Below are 25,693 nucleotides of genomic sequence, written 5' to 3'. Positions count from 1 at the left end.
GGTGATACATTGAAAAATAAAAATCAAAAGTCAAAATGCAAAATCAGGCTGATTTTAGGATCAGCCTATTTCAGTTAATGGGATTCCGTCGGACATGAATGTTTCTAGTGGCACCCCAAGTTGGCGATCCTTATGCCTATCGTATTACGAGCGGTTCAGACGGACAATACTATGTAATGTATGATGCACTGTGTACCACATATGTGGTACTTCATAATGTGATATTTGAAAGATCGATCACCTGACGCGCATGAAAGTTGGATCCTTCTCCAGGAGACAGCACTGATTAAGTCTCACTAGTGATCCCAGTTGGTGGGAACTAGGATGTATGCATATATCGTTCAGCTCTAACACCCTTCCGGTGTTAGAGCTGCCATGCCACCCGAAGGAAACACGAGGGCTGGGATACTGCCAGATTGCCCATGCTTAGACAGGGGAACTTGAGAGGCAGAGGACCTCCGCACCCTAACCACTTGAGCGAATGCGGAATCAGACGTCTTCGCTACACAGGAGCCCAAATAGAAAGACGACCAAAGGCAACTAGGTAGGAATGTTGATAGCGAGTCCTGCACCGAGCCCTTTTTGTATGCAACGAAGGATGAAACTCTGTTTGTGGCATTGACGAGTGTGTGATATCTTAGGACAGGTGAAAGTCAGTTGTGAAACCAACGGCTTAGTTCAAACTTTAATCTCAGATTGCTCAGACTGTGTGAACTTTCCGTGTAAGCCGCATTCTCCATGGTGTTGGTTAAGTATCATTGTGTCGAAAGTGAGTCTATCAAGCGTCCCTCTGATGTCTTTCGCGTTTTTCAGGCTCTATGTCAATTCGTTATACAACCGAGCCTTCAACCGGCATGGCAGTTGGCCAGGGAAGTTGCAGAGGCGGCCCTGCTATCCAAACCGGAACCAGGCAGGCGCATAGCACTTTTCCCCTGGATGTTCGATCCTAAATATCATGAACTGGAATCGAACTCAGTTCAAAAAAGTGGCCTGAGTAGCACGTTCGGTAAGTAGTCTGCTGCGTAGTCCGACGATTTCGAAAGTTCCTAGTCCGGTTCCCCCCACAACATAGCCGCATCTTTTCCACGATGACAAAAATGCCATACGTTATCCGTATAATCGATCGCTTGTAGAATATGCATACGCTTCGGCGCTTTTCCTTGTGAGCAAACGAATTGCTCAACTCACCTGTTAAGTGGTTTGCTGATTGTTCGTCTCCATGGAGCCTCCTGGGGGGGATCTGCTGCCCTCACTCTCATTCTACACCAGTTGCCCATCGAGGCACCTTTTCAACTTGTTTCTTTTTTCGTCTGGTTCACTGATGGCCTTCTACCGCTCTCTTTAGACCATACTGGTGAATTTTCTCTTCATTCTTCGAGTTCAAGCCTTTTGGATTCGAGCAATCCGATCAACAAATCTACCTTCTTGCTTTGACTGAATCAAGCTGAAGTGTATTAGGTGACAGTTTCCCAATGGGGCCGCCTTTCACGGGTAAAACAAGACGGGAACCACCTCTTAGCCCATTCTGATGTGTTTCCGATCGAACGGATGGCCCGCTACGAATGAGAACAAAAACGATCACAGTCCGTCACAACCAACACGACGGTTTCAAGACAAGTGACAACCAGACAAAACCCAAAGTAGACTGTTCACAGTCCGCACAAACAAAAACACGGTTTCAAGACAAGTGACAACCAGACAAAACCCAAAGTAGACTGTATGTTACCGTTTTCATGAGTTCTTCGCCTGGGAAGCTGTGCGTTTTTGGGTTTCGAGGGCAACCAACTCCCATTTTCAGCTTGACCCGTCTCGAACCCCGCTTGAAAATGCATTGTCTCAACAGTGTGCAGTGAATTGCAGCGAAGTGTGGCATGTTGGGGATGATTTCTTCCATGCTGGTTCAAATTCTTATTCTGAACTCTCCCACCAGGGACAGACTAAAGGATTGTGTTGACACATTTGTACTCGGTGGTTGGACTCCACCTGTTCAATAGGGCTAGCTTTGTTCCAAGGTAGATGACAACCCATTTTCTGTCGATCTTGATGTGGCGTTCTCTCGTTTACGTAGTACTATTAGTAGTGAAGTAAACTACTGTATGTCTCGTCCGTGTTTTGCCACAGGTCGCTTCCCGCTTCCCGGCCGTCAGAGGAAACGTGCCTCGGCCAAACCTTGTCACGGGGACTCTTTGAGCGAATCGGATGGCTCAAACAGCGATAGTGACTCCGCTTCACATTCGACCGGACTTCGTCAAGCCCATTCTTCCTCAACTTCCCTCAGTTCTCTAGGCATCATGAAGCGCTCCAAGTTCGGGAAACATTCGAGATTGAATCATGTGGACGGAGAGCACACCGATACATTTGCTGAGCCAAAGGCAAGTTGTTTCTTTGATCTCTGTGTTACGGCAACACCCGTTTTCTTTCAAACATACCGACGCTATTGGATTCAACCAATCTATCGTCGATTCTCGGATTTTCATTTTATTGACTATCCTGGGTTAACCTAACTTTTTTCGCTTCCGAACGACAGGCACCATCGGGTTTTTCGAACAAAGACCTGGCCAACAGCTTCGAATTCGAGAATTTACGATTTATTAATGTGGCTTCTCGACGCGTCTTCGTGTGTTGTGCATGCGGTGGCGCGGGAGAAGAAGCCTTACCTCACCCAGACTTCGACCAACATGCTGTTGGCACGAGAAAGAACCAAATGGATCAGGCTTCATCCGCAGTTGAGCTGCAGTATCCGGAAATTGTCGCTTGCGTCGGCGGCTGTGGCAACTATGTCCACCCAGCTTGCGCGCGCACTGTAGATCTACCGGTGATGAAGAGCAAACCGACGGCAGCAACCACTGTCAACGGGCCGTCCAACCAAGACCCGAAGGCAGTTCTGACGGAAGGTACTTTGGAACATGGTGTCCCCAACGAACCGGAACGAGTAGCAGATGACGCTCAGGGACACCGTTCCGGTTTCGTTTGTGAATTGTGCCTGTCCGGACTGAGACGATGTTTCATCTGCCATGTGAGTTCAGTTCATATAATCGATAAGACTTCACGGAATGTTTGTTGCATAGTGTCATCATCATCATCATCATCGACAGCATGACATTGATGTTGCATAGTGTATCATTACACAAAGCTTCCCTTGCTACTTTGTAAACGGTCTAAACCGTCTTCTGCGTTCGTAATGCTGCTAAGGACTTCATCACACCACACCAACGTGTTTTAGACGAGTCCAAAATATCAGGCTTTCAGTAACCTTTATATCTCATGTTTTAACTCAAGTATTCAGTAAACCGTATAGCCTGTTTAGTTCTTTCTGTTCCATTGATTCAACAACTTTCAGTCTTGGAGGGAGTGAGGCAACAAAGTCTGCTATGTCTTTCTACTTTTCAGCTCACCCAACCATTTGTGCCCCTGTTTGCTCGTCCACCAACTCCGATTCCAGATCATTCAACGGCCGTTGATGACATATCCACGCCGACAGTTAGCGTTCCTTCTTCTCCCACCCGAACTGAAGTGCCTCCTAACGACCCTCTCTCGACTACTGTAAATACAGTCCCTGAAATTCCCGCCTCCACACCGCACGAGAATGAAAGGACTGAGGAAGCGGACCAGATGATACGTTGTTCCGTCAAACCCTGTCGAAAGTGGTTTCATCCAAGCTGCCTACGAAAGCCACCTTTCAGCACTGTGGTACGCGAACGACGTGCCGGTGCCTTTTCATGCCCATCTCACACATGTCTTGCTTGTGTGGTGGAAACTCCCGGAACGATACCTCGACCAACTCCCCGCTACATCCGCTGTTTCCTTTGTCCTGCAGCATACCATCCAGGCGACTGGTGCTTACCAGCTGGGAGCAAAGAGGTAGGTGAAACCGGCTTCCACTTTACTCTCTTGTGCTATTGATGCTTACACAGTTTGCCCCTCTACCGAGCTCGCCACTTCCCGAGTCGAACCATACTTTGTGCGCGTTCCGCTTTTGCGTGCATTTTTGGGTTCTAGGGTGACTCAGTTTATGTTCCAGCATGTAACCAAGGTTGCAGTAACAGCGTTCACAGTAGGGTGGTTTCATGTATCTCCAGCAATCCAGCAATACCATATTCTTAAGGAGGGATCTTCACCAGGCACACATGCACCTTTCCAGGTCTCTGAAGTTCTTCGGGCTGCTAAGTGCATCGAAAACTGCTCGAAGCCGTTAAATGCACACCTACGTCCCTTCCACATCTAATGGCTAGTTCACATAGTTTGCTTGACGGAACGCACTACTCATAAGGTCGCTGAAGGTCCCTTGACCTAATTTGCAAATGCGTGTAGGCTGTTGATTATTTCACATAATGTTAAAGAAAGTTGAGTGTGAAAAGGAATCTCATGTGGTAAAAAGTTCCTGACGTTTCTTAGTTAATAGGGCAGACCACGTCTATGGTTTTTTTTTTCAACGAAACGTACATCCTGTAATTACACTAATTTGGACGCCTTCTTGACCGCATTCAGTGGATCAAGATTGGCTGCTGGGTCGATACCTTCTAACAGTTAGAACTCGGCTCGGTGATGTACCGGCAAGCGGCCCGGTCTTCTGGCCGTTGGTCTGTTCGTCGAGCTTGGCAATTAGCTTGCATACGTTTCGTCAGCAGGCCAGCTGAAGTTACTAGTGGGCGGCCACCCAACTGCGCACCGGTGAAACGTTCGCAAACTAATTGCCAAGTTCGGTGAACAGATCAACGGTTACCTGATCAACCACCAACGTTTTGCAGTGATTCAGAATGCGATGGCGCGAATCTTGTGAAACGTGATTGGTGGGCAATATTCTAGCGCATACCTTCCCAATCGCCTGTTGAAGCGTTGATATGAAGAAAATCGTTTCTCTCCTTGTCTTGCTGTTGCCCCCCTGGATTGAAGGCCTCAACTTCTTGATTCGATCACATTTCCGAAATACGGTTGAATTCATACATCGAATTCAGATGTCGAGTTCACATCGCAGTCCCCCAGCGTGGCCCTGTATTTGGGTTGTTGTAATACTTAAGGAAGGTGTTACATCCGTGTTCACACCATGTTCGTTCGAATAATCCCTTTCCTGTTCTGAGACAGTTGTTCATCTTAGTATATACTTAAAAGGGGGACACTGGACTCGACTTTGGCCCATTTCCTTAAATAAACATAAATAAATGATCACTCAGCTGTTAACACTCTTTCAGTGAGTAGTTATTTTTGCCATCCGCAGAAAACACGAAGTCTGAGGTACTGTCAGGTTGCCCAAACCTAACCAGAAGCACTCGAGATGCCGAAGTTGGGATCCAACCGCGGATCTTCCGTTTACTGAGTTCGTGCCTCAACTGCTGAGCCTTCTCGACTCCGTTCCCTTAGCTACTTGTTCGCCTGGAGTGCGTGTGTGTGCAGAGAACAGAAAAGTGGATAAATGGTTCGGGTCAGCAGTTGAGGGCGTAATAGAAACCAGCGAATAAAAACTCATTTGCAAACTAATTTGGTTTTTCGAGAGACTCACCTGGAACCCAGCTGAATCTCTCGTTTATGACGTTCTGAGGCAACTGAATGAGCTGCACCAGGCCGCCTCATGTTTCAGTCGCTACGATATTCGAGATATCGCGATACATGTATATCTTTGTAATGTACTACTCATAAGGTTGCTGAAAATCCGTCGATAGCCCACGACCGGTTTCGCCCTATTTGGGGCTCATCAGGTAGGCGCAGTCCCCGAGTCTCCGTCAACCTTATGTTCTACTTGAAACCAAATATGCACTCATTTGTAATAGAAACTAATTCAGACTCCCGGGTCACATCCATGGGGGAATTTTTAGTACGAATCGAGCTGCGAAATCTCCATTTTTCTTGCTGTTTGCGGTTGGACAATCAGAGCAATGGTCTCCAGTTTTTCTGTACAAGCGCGTGCAAGGTCAGATCGTGTGGGGGCACCAAGCTAACGCATTTCGTGTGGTGTATGCGGGAGTTGATCGATAATCATATGGGATATTGACTTACTCACAAACCACATTTTCCAGAGACATGCAAAAAATGACCAGATTTCTCCTTTTGTTCAATATGTGGGCGCACTGCTACGATGATTCGGCACATACTTCCGTGCTCAAATCAAACCGTTTTGGGCTTTGTTTCGCTCTTGTTTGAATCTTTTCTAAGCCTCGTTGTTGAGATGACTATTCCACCTTGTTGACTTTAAGCGAATTCTTTTTCTTCAGATTGCTCCAAACTGGATCATATGTCCTCGGCACTCGTTGGACAACTACCAATCCCTCAGTTTCATCCCTGACAGTCTGAAAGTCCCGTTCCCTGACGCCGCCCTGGCCACCATGTTCCGATCCACAAACGTCTCGTGGTGTTTCATCTGTTCCAAAGGTGGCCGGATTATTTGCTGTGAAAGCTGTCCTGCCTCGTTCCACGAAGATTGCTTGAAGATTGATGAGGTGATTAATGTCGGTCTCCCATCACCTTTGATTTAGTTTGTACTAGAATGTTTCGGAAGCTGTGATCTAACTGGCGCCGTTTGACTGACTGGAAGGTCCGTGGTTCGAATTTGACCTCTGCCTCTTGACTTTCCCTGTCTTGGCTTAGGCAGCCTGGCAGTATCTCATCCCTCATGTCTCCTTTGGGTGGAATGGTAGCTAGGTAGCCAAAGGGTGTTGCAGCTGAACGATTTTCTGTGACACTTCATCATCGGTTAACTCCGTTAGCGAAGTTTCTTCTACACTGTTCTGACCCGTAAATTTTTGTCAATGTAGTTTTGAGACATTGCTTCTGACGAAGTCCACAGCTGCTCCTTGCACTCGCTCTATGGTTTCCGTTGTACACGTCATCAACCCATAATGAGGGACTCCGGATGAACTGTATTCAACTCTCTGTCGGTACGCTGTGAACATTATAGCTGCCACAATTTTATCCATCACCTAGTGAGATAGGTGTAATGGACCGGCGCCTACTGAAGGTGATCGCCGGTCGATGAACATTGCTGGGGCATCAGACTGACTACCTAAAAATTCCCTGTAACCGTGGCTTTTTGTAGGCTGTGAGGGAAGTTTGGAAGCTTCAAACTTTGATCGTCTACGTCGCTAGTGTTTTGTTGACTAGTGGCGGATGTGGGGACGGAAATGTCTCGTCCTGGTTTACAATCACCAGTGGTGCCCATACGATACATCTTCCGGTCGATCAGGTAGACTTGGGTTGGTTGAGAGCGGCAATTTCGTTGTAAGTTATTCATCAACAACCCGCTTGTTTTAGCATCCCCAACCGGTGGCGCGAAATTCAGATTCGGGATTTTTTAAACTAAACGCAGTCTGTTTAGAAACTAAAACACTTCATAAGGGCGAGATGGCTCAAGTGGTTAGAGCGCGAATTTACTGACCGGAACGTCCGTGGTTCGAATCCGACCTCTGCCTCCTGACTTCCCTTATCTAGTCTTGGATAACCTAGCAGTATCCCAGCCCTCGTGCAACCTTCGGGTTGCATGGCAGTTAGACACCGGAAGGGTGTTACAGCTGAGCGATTTTTACACTTCATAAGTCAATTGAGAAGCTGCTCAGCACCAGACCCCGTAATTCAAACCGTGTGTCCTGTCTGAGTGCTGGCTCACCACTGTCGATCGTGGCGAATCCCAGAGGGTGTCTGGAAGATTGAGGGTTCGGCTCTCTTAGAACAACCCCTTTACTGCGCGTTATTGGTGCTTTCCGGTGAGGGCGAACTAGCTATGCAAGTTGGACCATGTCTGTCACCACTGACAGCAACAGTGGTACATACACACTGGCACTTGTCTGCAACCGTGTGCGTAATTTCCTCTATGAAAAAATATACTGCGACGTCTCGAAACATGAATTGGCCTTCGTGCAGCACATTCAGTTGGGGAATATCATAATGAGAGAGATTTAGTAGAGTCTCCCGTAAAAACCAAATTGATATGCAAATGAGTGTATTTTTCGAAGGGTGTCCGGACCTTTTGACAACTTTCAGTTAACGCATGTGAGTATCGAGTCGAATTAAGGCGCGTTCATCTATGGCACCTTTTTGGTGCCTAGCTGCCATGCCACCCAAAGAAAGCACGAGGGCTGGGATACTACCAGGTTGCCCAAGCTTAGACGGGGGAAATCAAGAGGCAGAGGTCGGGTTCGAACTACTGAGCCACTTCACTCCCAAGGCACTGTCACGGGTGAACTAAAGCTACATAGTCTGGATGTCTATCGAAATAGCCGTCCTGCGCGGTAGCAGTTCTATTGTTGGACCGTATCCTTCTGTCATTAATTACTACACCAATACTTTACCCTGCCACCTCACTGAAACAATGACGACGTCACCAGCTGCGTAGGTGAAAGTGTTTGGCCTGTACCAATCTTTAGAAGTTAAACATACAGAGAGGAACTTGATGCCGTTTTGCGAACGTTTGTTGTAAGACGTTCAGCTGTAACACCCTTTCGGTGCCTAGCTGCCACACTACCCGAAGGAAGCACGAGGGCTGGGATACTGCCAGGCTGCACAAGTGTAGACAGGAACGGTAGAAACGCGGTTGGGCTCGAACCACCTAACTTCTGGTCAGTAAGTCCGCGCCTTAACCACTGAGGTACCTCGAGCTCTAGCTGTTTTTCACGGAAGAACCACTGTCCAAACCTATCGAACCCTTGTGGTGTGCCATTCCTACCCACTTGATTGTGTTGTCCGTTTTTGTACTGTTTCTCTCCGGAACAGCAGTATGAAATGCACGGTTATCTGTCAGAGTACAAGAGATCACCAGGCTCGCTTCAGCTTCATAGGATAAATTCCAGCTAGTCCTCTGGCGGTTTCACATGTGGCCTTGTGTAATCTTTTGTTGTACAAACCAAAACGGACTAGTTGGGTCTGTCTGCGTAGTTCAGTCTCCAGCGGTCTCAGAGCGGACTGGTTAGCCATGTGCATGTGGCGGTCCGGGTGTATTCTACGATTGACGTGGGCCATCATGCACTCATTTGCATACATACTATCCGAAATGATCTGAGTACCGTTCCCACGCAATTTGGGTACGTTTTGTACCTTCAGATCAAAAATTACTGTTCCAAGACTGGGTGACTACCCCACCAGAGCTGATTGTGGCATCAGGATCGGAGATAAGATACAAATAATCAATAATAATTCAGCTATAGCACCATTTCGGTGCCCAGCTGCCGCGCCACCTAAAAGAAGCATGACGGCTGGGATACTGCCAGGTTGCCCAAGCCCAGACACGTGAAGTCGAGAGGCAGAGGTCGGGCTCGAACCACGTACCTTCCGGTCAGTAAATTCGCGCTCTAACCACTGAGTCATTAGAGATAGTGTATGAATTCACTTACATAAGTAACTGCATCACATGGGATGTCAGAATTACGGAAAAAAAGGATTTTGGAATCACTAGGGCCCGTTCTGTTTTTCTTCATCTTGGGGGGATTTAGGTGAAAGACAGAGTCTACAACGTGGCACTGTATCCAGTGTCGGTTTACGCTTCTGAAGTCCGTCGTGGACAAAATAGGTTGCTCGTGTTTTTTATCATTCATGCCTTCGAGCGACTATACTTATATTGTGACAACTTCGGATTGTCAGTGATGGAGTGTGACCAGTGTTTTTTTTTCGCGGAAAATCGATGAGTTGATCCAACTTCACCAACTCTGTTGGCTTGGCTTTGTGTTCCTTATACCCGATGTTCTATCGCCTCGCCGCACCGATTTCGCTGAAGCAGGTTGTGTCCGGAAAGTTCACCACAAGGTGGGCAACACGACCGGGGCATATAGAACGTAGTAGTGGGTCGTACCTGCGTGACATCCGCTCTGTTGAGTTATCCGACACGCACAACATTAATGTGGGTACTCGTCGAAACGAAGATGTCAGACGCTTTTGTATCAGGTCCCTTACAATTATTCCTTAGCTCACTCCTTTTCAGTTGTCTTCTGCTCACATCGTCCTCTTCCGTCTTACGCTATCCGTTGCCACATATATAAGTGGTTCGCGGTTGTCAAACTGAATTGAACTGGGAGTTACAACTGTCTAGTTGTTCCCATGTGATTTCACGATGACGGGCCCCGCTTTAGAACCGCCCCCGCTGTTCCCTCATTCTTTTTCTCTTGGATTTACATGCTACTCAGCATCAGGCGCATGTCTGTCCCGCACAGTGATCCATCAGCGTTATTCGAAGTGACAGTCCACTATGTTGGGGACTAGATGGCTCAAGTAGTTACAGGGCAAATTCACTGACCGGAAGGTCCGTGGTTCGAATCCGACCTCTGCCTCTCAACTTCCTCTGTCTAGGCTTGGACAACCTGGCAGTATCCCAGCCCTCGTGCCTCGTTCGTGTGGCATGGCAGTTAGACAATGAAAGGATATTACAGGTGAACGATGTTGGTTAGTTGTTTCACGCCATATTTTCCAGATGACCATCTTCCGATTCGTCTATTCCCCAAGATTCTCTTATTTATGGTGTGAATCACACCCTAGTCCAGCCTTTATTTCCAAGCGGTAATTTGCTTTCAATGCTCTGTATATTTTGAGTATATTTCTGCGTCCCAACGGTCGCATGCCGCATTACACTTTTGAGTCGACTGGAAAAACAGTGAGCCCGAAGGCTGAACTGATCTGGCTGATTGAAGACCACGGTGCACACTCAATTTCGCAGCCCTTTTTGGTGTTTTTTTTTGTCTAACTACCTCTCGATGAAGGATGTGGCGAGTAGGTTTTTGTGTACGAGTCCGTCATGATAGACCACTGTACTTGTGTGCAATGTCTCATTCAGAATTTAAAAAAGGGAGGGATATCTGACCTGGTACCAGGCCCACTAATCTCATTCGGGTGACTTGGGTCTGAGCACCGGTTGTTTTGACTACGCCACTTGGCTGCTCGTGGCTAGAAGTCGGATAGCTAGAATAACGAATGAAATCTATCGGTCTAAGCATTTCCCACTGCCTTCTACGAAAGAAGGCTGTGGTCTCGTTCCAACCCTGTGCTGTCCACAAGTTTGAAAAAGACAGACCGTGACTTGGACCCAGAAAATGGGCGTGGTTACAGTCGAACTGGAACTTCATGTGATTCACTACAGGCGTTTAAAAACCCTACAGAACGTGGCACATGACCGATCCTCTTATCGCCCCTAACGGGACTGTCTGGCCATAGTTCGTCTGTTGGCGTGTAATATCCGCAAAGTTTAGTGAGTCTGTTCTACTGATGGTGTCTTCCTGCGACCTATGGTTCAAGTCTTATTTTCTGATTTATTTATTTTTGGAACACGACTTTTCTGTTGCAGAGATGCATGCTTCAGCTGAAAGAGAACACGAATCCATCCGGTCCCGAAGACAGACACTCTCCTTGGTTATGTACACTCGCAACCAAATCCCAATGCATACAGTTAAGGTCCTATTACCACAGAACGCCGTCTTCAGTCTCGTCTGCTGGTTTACATACGGAGACTGGGTCACTTGGGACCGAGATGGACCAAGTGGTTAGAGCGCGAATTCACTGACCGGCAGGTCCGTGGTTCGAATCCGACCTCTGCCACTCGACTTCCCCTGTCTAGGCTTGGGCAACCCGACAGTATCCCAGCCCTCGTGCCTCTTTCGTGTGGCATGGCAACTAGGCACCGAAAGAGTGCTGCGGTTGAACGGTATATGTATACCGGGTCACTTACCTCGACAGAAATGAGGGGCGATTTCGACTTAAACGAGCGGAGCACATCGTGCTCCGGGTGCAGACAGCCGTATTCAATTTCGGAGGTAGTCGAGTCGTCGTCGATACTAGCTTTATCGACAGTCCCTCATTTGATTGGAACCGGACGTTGTGATGATCCGGCAGCTGCGTTCTACATCGTGTACAGGACCGCAAGCGGGAAAATACTGTAGTTTGCTTAATCAAAACATGAAATTCAGAACCGTGTAAACAGGAGAAATCAGCTCTATCGTTGGCACTGCCTTGCTTTCAACAACCCAGTGGTAAAAATGTTGCCCTGTTCTATTTATTCATTCAGTATTGTTCGGTACACGAAGAGACAACAAAATACACGTTATGTGTCACGCAACAGCCTGCTTCGTTGCTCTAGAGTTTTTCGAACTGCCTAGATTTGAACTGTTCACAAGTTCCCACACCACATCCATGTACTTTTGATCGAAGCTCAAATCTCTCTTTGTTGCACTTCTCACTCCTACCAATCTTCACATCCCTGTCGGTTTACAGGTCCCCGATAAGTTCGTTTGTGAGGACTGCATGAATGGCCGATCGCCACGATATGGTGAAATAATGTGGGCCAGATTGCCACCCAGTATGAACTCCATGAAACACGTCACTTCCAACCCACACTCCTCAACAGTTGGCATGGATAAACGGTTACCGACAGATTGCGCTTCTTTAACCACTGGTGTGTACTGGTGGCCTGGCGAGGTGGTACATCCTCGTCATTTGCCGGCCAATCTATCTCATATGAACGCAATCACGGGTGGAGCAATTTGTCAAACCATGTCAAACGAACCAAGTGACACCCAAACAGTCCCGTATGATCGCGCTCTCGGATTGTTCCCACTACGTCTGTTCGGATTGTCGCACACGCGTTGTGACGAAGCTGGGGGCCAGTCCGTATATCCAGTGTTTTTGTGGACAACCAGAGCTCGCCTTTTTCCTTACGAGGAGGGAGATGACCAACGAGGAAATAGTTCAAGGTATGGAAATAAAAAACCGTTTGTTAATCGTTCATTCTGAGTCCAATCTTACATAATTAAAGTTTATCGACCTTGTATTCATCTTCCTTGTTTGTTTGTTGATTCGCTTTTTGATTTGGGTTGTTCTGTGCCCGACTATGTAACCAGCTTGCCTGAGCTGTTCAAAACCTCTAGCACTCTTCATAACCATCTCCCCACCGCTGTGGTTCGACCCTGATCGGAAAGGCAAACGATCTGGTTGGTTGGTTAGATTTGAACTCTTGCGTAAGCAAATAATGTGTGGTGGTGCTTCTCGTGGCTGTGTTTTGAAGAGTTAGATCAATCGACTTATGGCATAAACAGTGTGTCCTGGGTGGTAAAGCCGGATTCGCTCAGCTTGTGAGTATTGGTTGTGATGGTGAGACCCTCCCATGCCTCAAACTTCAGGACATACTCAAAGACGCTATTTATGCACTATCATCATCATCGAAAGCATAACGTCGGTGTTCAACACTGATCCTTCGTTGTCTTGGAAGCTATCTGAGGATGGGAACGCCGAATGATGAGCAGGTGTTGCTGCCAAAAACCGATGTAGGAGGAACGGAGTCATCAATCCCGGTTGATGGAGGAGATAGTTATTAGTGGGGTGGGGGAAGGGAGAAGAAAGTGTGTGAAAAAGAGAAGAGAAACGCCCCAATACTGGCCCGTTTTCGCTTACCTGCCCTGCTGTTAGCACCAAACAGGGTGACGCGGCTGACGGCACCATTTGACTGCTAATGTAGCGTGAGATTATTTGTAAGCGTGCAACTCATGCTCGTACGTGGGCTGGGATCCTGCCAAGACCTAGACCAAAAACTGTGCCTCAAAAACTTGAACTCCATTCAAATTGTATGCAGTGAAAATCTTTGTGGATAAGTCCTAGGTTCAGGTGATCAACTTTACTGGGGTTTTGGCTGATTGTATTGTTCTGGTACCACTGAACTCCTTATATCCTTGTCCTAACGTTTGCTTTGTGTTTCCGCTTTACTGCTAGTTCTGACTCCAGTGACGACGAGTCTGGCGGAAAACATCGTCGGCGTAGCGGTTGTATGGACGATGGTGAAGACGAGGATCCACTGCTGCAGTTGGGGCCCAACAGCAATGATGGTTCCTCGAAGGAAAACCAACAGCCCTCTTCGTCTCCATTGAAACAGGATAAAACGTCGTCTTCTCCCCCCACACACCCTACCTCCAAAGCACCGGTGAACGTTCCCAATCTGCGACCTCGTTCAACCCGATGTCAGCGCTTACGTCCCTCGAAAGACGGAAAGGCAGCGAAGCGGTTGGATCAGTCCTCTCTCGATCCTGCTCTAGCTGCGAAACGCAAAGAAGTCTATGCTGCGGCCGTAAAGCAGGCAGCTGATGGTTGGTCGGGCAGGCACGACCGATTCGGTCAACTTCTGGGTCGGACACGGAGACCCGATTATTACAAACCGATTAAGGTATGTCCTCGGTTGTAAAACAAAAATGAAATCACGGCAACAATGTTTTCCTACACTGCGAGCCTCAGGACACCTATCGAAGTAACCAGAACACAGTACAACTTGATAGCTTAACCTATAGTATTGAACTAAACAATTGACCTCGTAAACAATGTATGAAAATGGTTAACCTATACGTATAGGGCCAAAGTATACACATCACAGTTACCGCTCGGGAGAAGCGATTACCTCGGGAGGCCAAGCAAGATCTAGCCAGACTCCAAAATTAGTGCGACTGTCGTTTACCTGGCGAAAATCAATATAAAGGTCTCATCAAACCGCTGTTCGGCAATTAGTTGAAATTGTCAGGCACCAAGTGATGACCCTCCGATGGTCAAATTCACGTCACGAGCTTTTTCGCAAAGAAATTTGTAGAACTGAACCAAAGAATGTTGACTTACGTTTTCTTTTTAGCTAGGTAAAAGAACATTTGTATCACCTTTTTGTTCTTCATACATTGTTTCTCTCTTGTCACGAAACGATGTCGCATTGCTTCAGTCGCCATGAAGAAAACAGCGCGTCCAATAGAATTACGAGTTTTATTTTTTGCCGTCCACGATGAAGCGATTTGTTTTGTAAACTGTTGAGTGGTCCAATATTTTTGACTGCCATGGTGTGATAGTGTTTTGTAAACTGTTGAGTGGTCCAATATTTTTGACTGCCATGATGGTCTGGTAACCAAGCCGAAACGACAACCCGGTTGTGCAAAAATAATGATTCAGCTGCAGCGCCCTCTCGGTGCCTAGCTTCCATGCTGCTTGAAGGTAGCACGAGGTGTTGCCAGATTGTCCAAGCCTAGACAGGAGCGGTCGGCATGCCACTGTTAACCGATTGCGGTAGTTCATCAACCTGTCTGCTAAATGGGTTGAACCTCCTGTATTTCGTCCGATTCGGAGCGTTCTAGCGACAGGATAGACAAGGTGTTCCGTTTCGAAGATGGAGCGACGCAAATGCTACCGACCGCCACTTAATGCGCATCCATTTTGCAGTGTTGAGCCATTGTGCATGGAAATCAACTGTATCACCTGTACGCCTCTTCTTCGTCGAGCCGACATGGCTCAATGGTTAAAGCACGAAACTACTGATCGGAAGGTCCCTGGTTCGAACCCAACCCCAGTATCTCGACCGCTCCTGTGCAGGCCTGGGTAACCTGACGGTTTTTTAGCCCTCATGCTTCCTTCAAGTTGCATGACAGCCAGACACTGAAAGGGTGTTACAGCTTAACAACTACTCTGCCGGTCTGTTGGTTGAATAAGGATCATTTTCGCAGACGAACAGATTCGTATTGGTCGGCGTACGCTGGGATCGATATCATAACACATAACACACGTGTCAGCCAACGTTGCTATGGCCAAGGCATCTCGACAAACAGTTGCAACCCGGTTATTCCGATTCACGACTGAGGCAGACGATTATCCTGGAGACAGCTGTTTATTTCTCTTATTACTGGATTGTATCACACGTGTTCGGGCAACCAAGCCAAGCCCATTCGTGGGGAATAACTTCCAGATCCGACGTTCATTCTCACAATCTCCGGTGCTCGTTCCAGCCTCAAGACATTTTACCTGCATTCGGGATTGCTTGCCACATCCGATCGGTTCGATTTCAAGCTAATGATGCTATCTATCCCTTGGGTTCATCAGGGCCATCATGGTCTTGATCTGACAGGGCGATCAACTGGCCTCCTGTAGATGGCCAGGGTGGCTGTTACAAATATGAAGGAAACAATAAATTGTTCAGCTGTAACACCCCATCCGGTGCCTAACTGCCAGGCCACCCGAAGGAAGCACGAGGGCCGGGATACTGCCAATTTGGCCAAGCTTAGACAGGGGAAGTCGAGAGGCAGAGTTCGGGTTGGAACCACGAAACTTCCGGTCAGTAAATTCGCGCTCTAACCACTTGAGCCACCTTACTGAGTGATTACCCGGTAAAATGGTGTAAGCCCTATTTGCATGATCTGGACACATGATCAGTAATGGAATCGCCTCTGCTAGTGAACGACATTTTTCATGCACTCAGATACCATTTAAGTGATTCACTTTCCGAAACTGTTTGTGTCGAGCGTCCGGCGAATAGCAACACGTACTTGCATTTTTTTTGCAAAACGCAATCACGAACGGTCAGGTTTTATCTTGAACCGCCTCCATTGGCCGTTCTATAGTTTACTTTCTCCGTTTTTGCCAGCAAGAGTAGGTCGGTGTTTAAAACGATTCCAGCACATTTTGCTGGACAGACGCGTTTGAGAACAGTCTAATTGTGTTTGATTTTCGCACGATCGATCACGTGGCACGACCGCGTGTTAAGCGTGGTCAAGTCAGAACATTCATACGAAATACTGCCCAGTTGGGATACTTTCTAACTGATAAACAAAAGGCTAGTTTTGATAGTATACATAAAGGAATACTGATGCAGGCACATTATCTAATTCCGGTGCCCCTCTCCCAAAATCTCAAATGGTAAGTTCAGAAATCTCACTCTTCAAAAAATCAATGAAATCGTTCAGTTGTAGCACCTTTTCGGTGCTTAGTTGTCATGTCAACAGAGAGAGGCATTAGGACTGCGATTATGCCCGTCTATCCAGACCTAAACAGAAGCAGTTGAGATGCCGATCTGTGAGCTGGCGTCTCAACCACTGAGCGTCTCGAGCCCGTCCTAACCTTACATTTAGACCACTGAGTTCGAACCAAGGTTTTTTTATCTAGTAGTTTAAAGCATTTGACGAAACTGTCTGTTCGGGCTTTCTCGGAATCCCTTTATTTAATCTGAATATCTTCTTGCGTTCAGGAGCTATGCTTTGTCCGGTTCCAATAACCGGCAAGTGGCCATTGAAATATTTTCCCCAGAAGTTCTAGTCTTAAGAACACTGAGAACGCATTCACCGTATTCAAATTGCTTGATGCTCACTTCATCTAAATTGTCGGTGTATTGTTTTTTGGATGAAGTTTAGAGTACGAATTCTTTACTATAGACCTGTACTTCCATAGTGGTTGAGTGCCTAATCTATATTCATCTATAAGATCAGGGCAGAGATGGCTCAGTAGTGGTTTGAGCGCGAATTTACTATCCCGAAGGTTCCAGGTCCGAACCCGACCTCTCCCTCTCGACTTCACCTGTCTAGGTTTAGGCGACCCGGCAGCATCCCAGCCCTCGTGCTTCCTTCTGGCGGCATGGCAGTCAGATACCGAAAGGGTGCAACAACCGAACTACTGTAAGGTCACTTGTGACAGGACAGATATTGGGCGTACACCATTGACCCTGTATATAATGCATTTCCAGGTGAACTGGCCTTTGGGATCCGTCCGTATCTATCGACTAACCGACCCAAGCGAGGCACCTCGTTGTGAGTGCAAACCAAACTCAGGAGGGGAACCATGCGGTCCATCCAGCGGATGCATCAACCGCGAGCTTCACTATGAATGTCTACCCAGTGTGTGTCCAAACGGAGATGCGTGTCAGAACCAACGGTTCACCAAACGGCTGTATCCGCGGCAGCGCCCGTTCTGGACAGGAAGCGAGCGCGGTTGGGGCTTGAAGACACTGGTACCCATCAAGGCGGTAAGCATTTTCTCTTTTGTGTAGTGGCACTATTTCTGTCTAATCAACTCCACGAGTTCTCCCTGTTTATCAAATCTGATTAAGACAGTGAGAACAACGAGGTTGCTCGATGAATTCACTTTTTGCATTCTTTTTCGCCGTATCGTGCAGTTCAGGTTACAACATTTATGTGAGTCTAAAATAACGTGGTCAATCAATGAATCCAAAACAGTCTTGGAGTTTTTTTTCGAGTGCAGAGGGCAGGCTTAAAACGATTAATCAATACGACCTCAAGGAAATTCACTGTCTGTAACCTCTCTGGTTCCTGCCAAGACATGAACAAATGAGTTTAGTTCAACTCGGCTTTGTGTCGATTTGATGCCTGCAAACCGGCGCCTTGACCCTGGATTCGATCAGCGTTGGCTAGGGTCAGGTGACATGGTACAGAGTTGTTTGAAGACGTGCTCGTTTGCTTATGTTTCAAACCGCCCGCCAGTTCTACCGATAAATCACCGCAACCGCATCTGAATCGATAGGTGCAATGAATCGTAGCTAGAGCTGCAGTTGACATTTTGATTGGCCACAGTAGCATAGCCCCTGTTTGGGTGTCTGCACACAAACCTGCTAAATTTTAAGTCCGGCGCAGAGACGCGTCTAGAGCCCCTGAAAGTGTTCTTTTCGTACTACTGACCATTTCCATTTCATTGGCTCTGCTGTGAATGGCACAACGCTAGACTCATGTGAGGTTTGAGTTTTAGGCCCACTCACACGACGTGGAAGTCTTCCCAGCTGAGCTGAAGATCCAGCGTAGTGCGATGCAGTTTGATGCAGACTCACGGGACTACACAAACCCTCGAGGAGGATTGTAGTGGCGTCTAATCTGATGCAGATTTCTAAAGAAAAAGAAGGCTTCTCAGCGTGTATGTGCAGTAATTCTCTCTCCTCTCTTTGTGTTTTTAAAGCTCTCCTCAGGAACGGTACCTCCTTTCTAGATTACCCTCGGAAAGTCCAGGAGACGAGTAGCCTAAATAACCTTGAATTCCTGTGCATGACCGCACGGCCGCATTAGAGAGGAATTCATTACTCAGGGCTTGGTCGTTAACTGAAAAGTGTTTCATCTTGGATGATGTGTCGGGACCGCGCGCCATATTTGCGATGGTTTCAGCCGCGGTAGTTTTTCACAGCGAAAAAATCAAAAAACGCTAGTTTCACAGTTATTTGATGGGAAGCTAGCCTCGTCGGAGCGTATCAGTCCAACATCGATTATCTTGGCTTTCTTGGCTGGACTTTTTGCCAGCGGATCCACTTGCTCGATGGCTGTACTTCTTTTAAGTGTGTGGCGCAGTCAGATGAAATAGATTAGGCTAAAGACTCTTCTCGAGAGAACGGCTATCAATATCCCTGACTGTTCAATCACGTGAAGAATACTCGGAACCGATTGGGTAGTCATCGTTTTCGAAAAAAAATTTGGTGACAATCGGTAGATTTTTGCTGGGCCACGTTTCGCTTTTGACACAAAAGCTTCGTCAGGCCAATTGACCAGGTTCCGAGGTTGGTCGAGATTTAAGGCGGAAGGAGAACCAATCAGCTAAGTCAAGCTAAATCTCTGTTGGGTGTCGGCCGAGGGATTTTAGTGTGTTATAGTGGTTGAACAAGTGTTAGGTCGGTGGGAAAACCGACATGTGTTTGGGTCCAGCCTAGGGTCTAGTTCTCCTGGTTCGGTTCATTTCATGGTCCCTTTTGAACTTCGTTTGAACCTTCTGTCAGTTTGTGTGGTTGAGCTAGTGCTTAGATAGTTGTGTAAGAGGGATGCCTTTGGTTGGACTGACGAAGCTTTTGTGTCAAAAGCGAAACGTTGCCCAGCAATAAATCTACCGATTGTCACCAAACTTTTTCGAAAACGATCCCTGACTGTTCGTTGTTCTACTTCGTATGTTTTACATCCAACACTCGCTGGGGCGATATGAACTCCCCGCAAAAGTCAGTGATCCGGTGAATGCAATGCTCACAGCTTAGTCTCGAGCCGCACTAAGGAATCGCCCCCAGTGTGTTAACTTTTGTAAATGACAAAGCGGTCAACTTTTGCCTGTGCTTTGCGTCACGCTTTAGTTGCGCGAGGGCCAATCAAGCATAGTCTGTCGGCCACCCATTTCAGTACTCAGTAAAAAAAAATTACCGTCATTTGTCATTAGCTCCCCAGTACTCTTACCTCCCCCCCCGTAATATTCTTTCCTCACGTTTTGCCTCTATTTAGGGCTCATTTGTCAACGAATACATTGGCGATTTGATCGACGAAGAGGAAGCGAACCGACGTCTGCGATTCGCTCACGAGAACAATGTCACAAACTACTATATGATGAAATTGGATGCGCAACGCATTATTGACGCAGGCCCAAAGGGCAATCTGTCGCGGTTCATGAATCATTGCTGTGATCCGAATTTGAATACACAAAAGTGGACCGTAAACGGGGACAATCGAATAGGGCTATTTGCTGTGCGGTTAGTGACCATGCGGTTTTTTCGTTGTCTTCCCTCACTTTCTGCCGTTCTTTCGCTGTACATCTGTAAAGACTATACTGTTTTGCTAGTTCGCTGATAATGTTGTGCTTTTTTAAAATTATCGTCAACACATGATCATCACTTGCGGATCTTTATGAAAAGCATCTGAGCGGGATTTTGCAAGCCTGAGACACTACTTCCACGGTTGTTTTCAGTACACTCGTCTAATCCGAGTCATGCTCCTTATCCGTTGTGATCCCACGTTCAGCTCCGTCCACTCGTTGTTCTACACATTCGGTGCGTTCGAGATGGGCCAATGGTTAAGGTGCGAACTTACAGGCCCGGAGGACTGTGGTTCGAACCCGACTCCTCCATCTCGACTGGAGAATTGGGTCATCTGGCAGTATCTCACCTTCTTTCGGGTAGCTTGGCGTTTGGATTGCGACAGGGTGTTAGAGCTGAACCATTTTCACCTTCCTCGAAGTTGACTCTTCGATACAAGGTGTGGCTTCTCCGCATACAGAATTGCAAGGATATCGTACAAAAATGATTATTAGTGATAACGCTGAGAATATTCATTAGAATACGTTCTGGGACGGGATATATCAGAGTGGAACCTGCTGCATAGTGAATAGTTCTGGCGGGACATGAGGCGGACGTAGCCTTTGGCAAGTGATATGTGAACAGGGTAAACGGTGTCAGAAAAGTCTAACTGAGCTCGAACAATGTTGACCGAGGCATTCCACTTCTCCGGTTGTTGTGTTTCGGTAGGGAATTCGAAATGAGAATGGTGGGAAGATCAGATGCACCAGTGCTTTTTGTTTCCACGCACTTGTAAACGTCTTCTCATCTAGCTGCGAGATATTTCTAATCAAAGCTGTAGCAACAGAAACAACACCACTGCGATGTTTCCAGGCCCGTAGCAATAGGAATTTGACCGGACAAGCCCTCTGGAGCACCAGTTACCCTATTTTTCCGTGTAATTTACACCGTGGAGGATACTACTTAAATGAGGTGTTTCCCTTAGTTACGTTTTAGAGTGGTTCTGCCAACAATATAACATTTGTCGATCCAAGCGTCCCGAATGGTCCTACAACCCCCCAGCGATGTCACAATACGTAAAGTGAAACCCAAGTGTGCCTGTAGAAACAACATTGGAGCAAGCCAAGAATACAGTCGGACAACAATCCGCTGGTTATTACCGTGACATCGTCATCCGACGTTTAATCAATAACGCTAGGCAAACCGGGTCTGTGTCATCTAGCAGAGTGACAAAGGGGTTGCTTGTTCTGGTGCAAAATCTCAGTCGGTAATCTGTGTTTGAGCAACATCAATAACAATACAAATATATAACTTCTTCTACCCGAAAAACTTCCGCGTGACAAAGCTCCGACATACTACCAGCTCTTTGAAGCGATTTGGCATATTTTTAGAGCCGCTGTGGAGGAGAAGTATTGTATCGTGAAATTTTACTTTCTCGATCGAAGCAGTCCTTCGTCACCAGATCACGTGACAATTTTGCCCAAAGTTTCCTGACTGAAAACGTGTGAGGCTAGCGGATTTGAATAGAAGTGGTTTCTTGGTCCTTACAACAACAGGAGTGGCCACAAAAGTGACTGATGTGTTGACGTCTCTTGGGGGAGGGATTAACATCAGACCATGTCTGACGGGGAACTTTATTGTGAAGAATGGTCTCTACTGCGGATGGATCGAGACACCATGTAGTGAGCGGCTGAAAACACTCCGCTTCGCACGCATTCGTCTCCCACACCTATGGAGATTCTTCCTCTAAAAAAGCGATTTCAGCTTCTTCGAGAACCAATCAAAATCGGTGATTATTTTTCCACCTCATGTTTGCCGAGCACACTATCCCAAACCGATAACTACTTTCAAATAATGCAGTAGTTTCGAAAGTTCACCAAGTATGTTGGTGAGTTTGTGTATAACCCGCCGACAGGGATGCGTAGTTCCCGAGTTTCTAACATTGTTCTCGCTGGGGCACCAAATGTAAACGAAAGACTCATTGGAGTTGTCTCAGACTACAAATGAGTGGTTTATTCAACCCGGTTTTTTGAATCCATGGTTTACTGGACCAGAAGATCGTTAAATCGACACCACCCCTACTGTTCAATGAACGCGAAAGCAACTAGATATATTCTCAAGCCCCCATCAGGACGATAGACTTACCTATGTTCAGTGATGCCGGATCAAACTCACTTGCTAATCCACTTTCTTCCCGATCGCTGTATAATTAGCAAGAATGTGACTAAAAACAAGCTTGTTCCCCTTCTGATCAGGTGAGTAAGAATCTTTTAGCGAATCTAACTGCCTCTCTTTTAGGATCACATGAGTTGAATTTTCAGCTCACTGGCAGTCAGTTGTCGGATATTCGTGGAGGCTGGTGTCTTGTTGGGATGTATAAGCGGGTTACTAAGGTGTGGATGAGTTGCCCGGCTTAGCCATTAATTGGGTACTAATATACGTTTTTGGCATGTTAAACAGCTTGAGCCTCGCCAGTGACCTTACGAGTAGTATGTTGCTAGTTTTCGCTTCCGCCTGGTATATCAGTGTGTGCCGAATCATCGGGAATCATCCACAGATTAGTTTATAACCACTATGAGGGTCGGTAGTTTACAAAGTGTAATCGGCCAAGCCGGAGAAGCTGTATGTCAGCGTCTACTCAATACGGAGTTTAGCGAGCGTACAAGTTTTTGGCAAGTCTCACCTCGCAAATGGTAATTAATGAATTCACAGAGAAAGAATGCAGAGTTAGTAAACAGACAACTACGAGTGTGGAGACCAGTCTGGAGTGGTGCTTGTTTATGGTTGGTCGATCGCTGGCCAATTCTACTCAGATTGATGGAGTTAGTGGCTCCTGCCCACACAGAGCTGATTGCACGAGTCCACTCAACAGACGGCCATTCAAAACCGTGTATCTCGATGATGATTGCCATCCGATCGATTGCTTCCCTCTAGTCATTTGCGGCAGCCTTTGTGGGTTGATTTATCTGAATGGCCATCGGGCACCGGTTTTCGCCAACACATTTTGAGCTGCTTTAATGCAATACTTTCTGTATAGGAACAATGGTGAGACAAGATTTTACAACTAAACAGCTGGACGGGATAAATAATGGGAGTGGTTTGTTTAGGATGAACCCTAGTAAACGATCTTGGAGTAGAATTTGAACAGAGAACCAAACAGTTCGAGCTATCAGAATGCTGACCTTGAGGTACGTGGCACTTTGGCTGTCCCAGGAGCTAAACGAATGCACTTTTTTCCAGTTATATCGTGCCGTCATTCGGTTACCCATTTTGCAATGTGGTCATCATGAACAGTGCAACATTAGTGTCGCGACGTTGCGCTTGTGCATCCGTCCGTAATTCTTGTTTTTTTTAATAATATAAAACAGTGACATAGCAGCTGGTGAAGAACTCACGTTTGACTACAACTTCGTGGCTTTGGGTCAAGAACGCCTCAATTGTCGTTGTGGAGCTGAAAACTGCACAGGGTTTCTCGGTGCAAGCACATCGGCAAATGGTCAACGAAACGGGGACGATGAGAACCCATCAGAGGCGGCCAGCACTTCTCGTGGGAGGCGGAAGGAGGCGGCTAACACAGAGCCAAATAAGTCCACTAATGGGGTTGATACCAATGGAGGTCGGCCACACTCATCTGGTGCACCCGGACTGTCTAACTCCATCACGCCGTGCGCGCTGGTCAGAGAGCTACGCCACGAACACCTCTGTTATCGGTAAGCCTTGCCTACCAGTCTAGATGCCTTAGTTTTTGCCTCAGTTGGGTAACTTGATCAAATTGATCACGTCCTAATGAGCTTGACGAGGCTGAACAAGGCCCTTATGATAGCTTGTGCCTTCCATATGTGTGTGAACAGTGGGTACTGCACCCCAAGGGGGAAACAGCCGTTCATTGCTTCTCCACCAATAAATGACCTAGTTGTACGCGGTGCTAACTTGTCCGAAACTTCCTCAGTCCCCGAATTCACAATTGTCTGGAGTATCACGCTGTTATCAGCGCCTATCAACTTCTACCAGTTTTTCTACTACTATCAAGACGTAGAAAACCGCAAGCAGAGGTGTGCTGAAAGTAATCTGGTTTATTTTTCCGAGTCAACGTTATTGATCTTTATGCGTTTTCTACTTTGTTCTGAACTTTTTATAGATGTGGCATGTCTGAACCGCCTGTGAAACAATCGGTTGATGCAGTTGATGGAATCATTGTCAAAGCCCCCGGGGTGCAAATCAAACCGCACCCTACTACTAAACGCGGTCTTGAGCGTGAACTGGAGGAACTAGTGGCTGGTGCGGTAAGCTGTTCACCGGTGAAAGATCTCACCGCTAGTCGGACAGCGAAGCGTATTCAGTCCAACAACCCCTCCAAACAGAATGTGGGAGCACCGGAGACCTTGGGGAGCGTGGATGACAATGCCAGTGCTCCGGATGTATCCTCAGGTCTTGTTTATTGTACAAAGTCAGATTGTCCCAAAGTGTTTCATCTTCAATGCCTTGACTTGGATGCTGCTCCTTCAGGTAGGTACTCACATGTATTGCAATTCGTGTTAGATATGTGAGTCTACTACAACCGTATTTGATTCTTTCCGTACAACCCTCTTTGACAGGTCGTTGGTTCTGTCCCTGGCACCATTGTGACGCCTGTGGACGACCTTCGCATGTGTTCTGCTGCCTTTGTCCCTCGTCTTTCTGCCTGGCTCATGTGGAAGGAAGCATAGCCGTCCTCCCCCCAATCAAAATGCACAAACAAATGATCACTCGTCGTTCGACAAAGATGGAAGCTTCTTCTCGTAATGAAAAGTGCTCACGGCATTCAAAGAACGCGGATATCGCATTAGCGACATCGTTGGCTAGGGTACGTTTATGCTCCTTCCGGGGCCTTGTGTCTGGAAGCCGTAAAAATGGATTGTCGTCCCTTACTATTCCCCGTGGTTGCATCGGTTTCTCGTTCTTCATTGGATCTCATACCATACCTGCCGTCCGAATTGCACGTCTTCTGTTCTCCGTCGACCAGTTGTTTGTTGTCTCCCCAGTTCAGATACACTGCACGGGTCGGAGTGCACCATATTGCCAGTTCATTGAATCACATACAGGGATCCAGGGATACGTCATGGAATTCTCGAGTTCCTTCCCGCGTTAGAGCTATCGAGCGCGTCGTAAGTTGCCTCCAATACCTACCGGAGGATCCTTTACTCCTGAGGTCAAGCGGCTACTACTGGAAGGGTAATCTTGTCCACAGCTGTTGGTGTGACAAATAAACAGGCCACCTTACAATGCATACCACTCGTTCGTGTGTGGTCACATAAAAGATGGACATTTACAATACACCTTGTCCGTATGCAAACGATACAACTTTTGTCCGAGTGCAATGATGTAAACTATTCCGAAAAACAAGCAATATTCGGTCGCATCAGCGGAGCGAGTGCTTTCCGCTGAAGGAATACGACAGTACTGGCTTTTTTTTTTTGGGGGGGGGGG

General features: G+C 47.1%; 1 protein-coding gene across 1 annotated transcript in view; it reads left to right on the top strand.

Moving 5' to 3' along the window:
- Positions 1-738: 738 nt before the first annotated feature.
- T265_13785 (hypothetical protein) overlaps positions 739-25,693 on the top strand; it is a gene marked incomplete at both ends in the record, with an annotated part of 30,370 nt that continues 5,415 nt past the window's right edge. Inside the window, 12 exon segments of the mRNA XM_009170506.1 lie at positions 739-1,006; positions 2,122-2,333; positions 2,528-3,016; positions 3,391-3,861; positions 6,207-6,431; positions 12,175-12,653; positions 13,666-14,113; positions 17,429-17,707; positions 19,941-20,185; positions 23,596-23,937; positions 24,366-24,733; positions 24,823-25,070. Coding sequence (XP_009168770.1) covers positions 739-1,006; positions 2,122-2,333; positions 2,528-3,016; positions 3,391-3,861; positions 6,207-6,431; positions 12,175-12,653; positions 13,666-14,113; positions 17,429-17,707; positions 19,941-20,185; positions 23,596-23,937; positions 24,366-24,733; positions 24,823-25,070 — 4,074 coding nt within the window.

The sequence above is a fragment of the Opisthorchis viverrini genome (genome assembly GCF_000715545.1).
Source record: "Opisthorchis viverrini unplaced genomic scaffold opera_v5_105, whole genome shotgun sequence".
In the NCBI taxonomy this organism is placed as follows: domain Eukaryota; kingdom Metazoa; phylum Platyhelminthes; class Trematoda; order Opisthorchiida; family Opisthorchiidae; genus Opisthorchis; species Opisthorchis viverrini.
The sequence above is the reverse complement of the archived record's forward strand: the minus strand, read 5'-3'. Positions and strand labels throughout refer to the sequence as shown.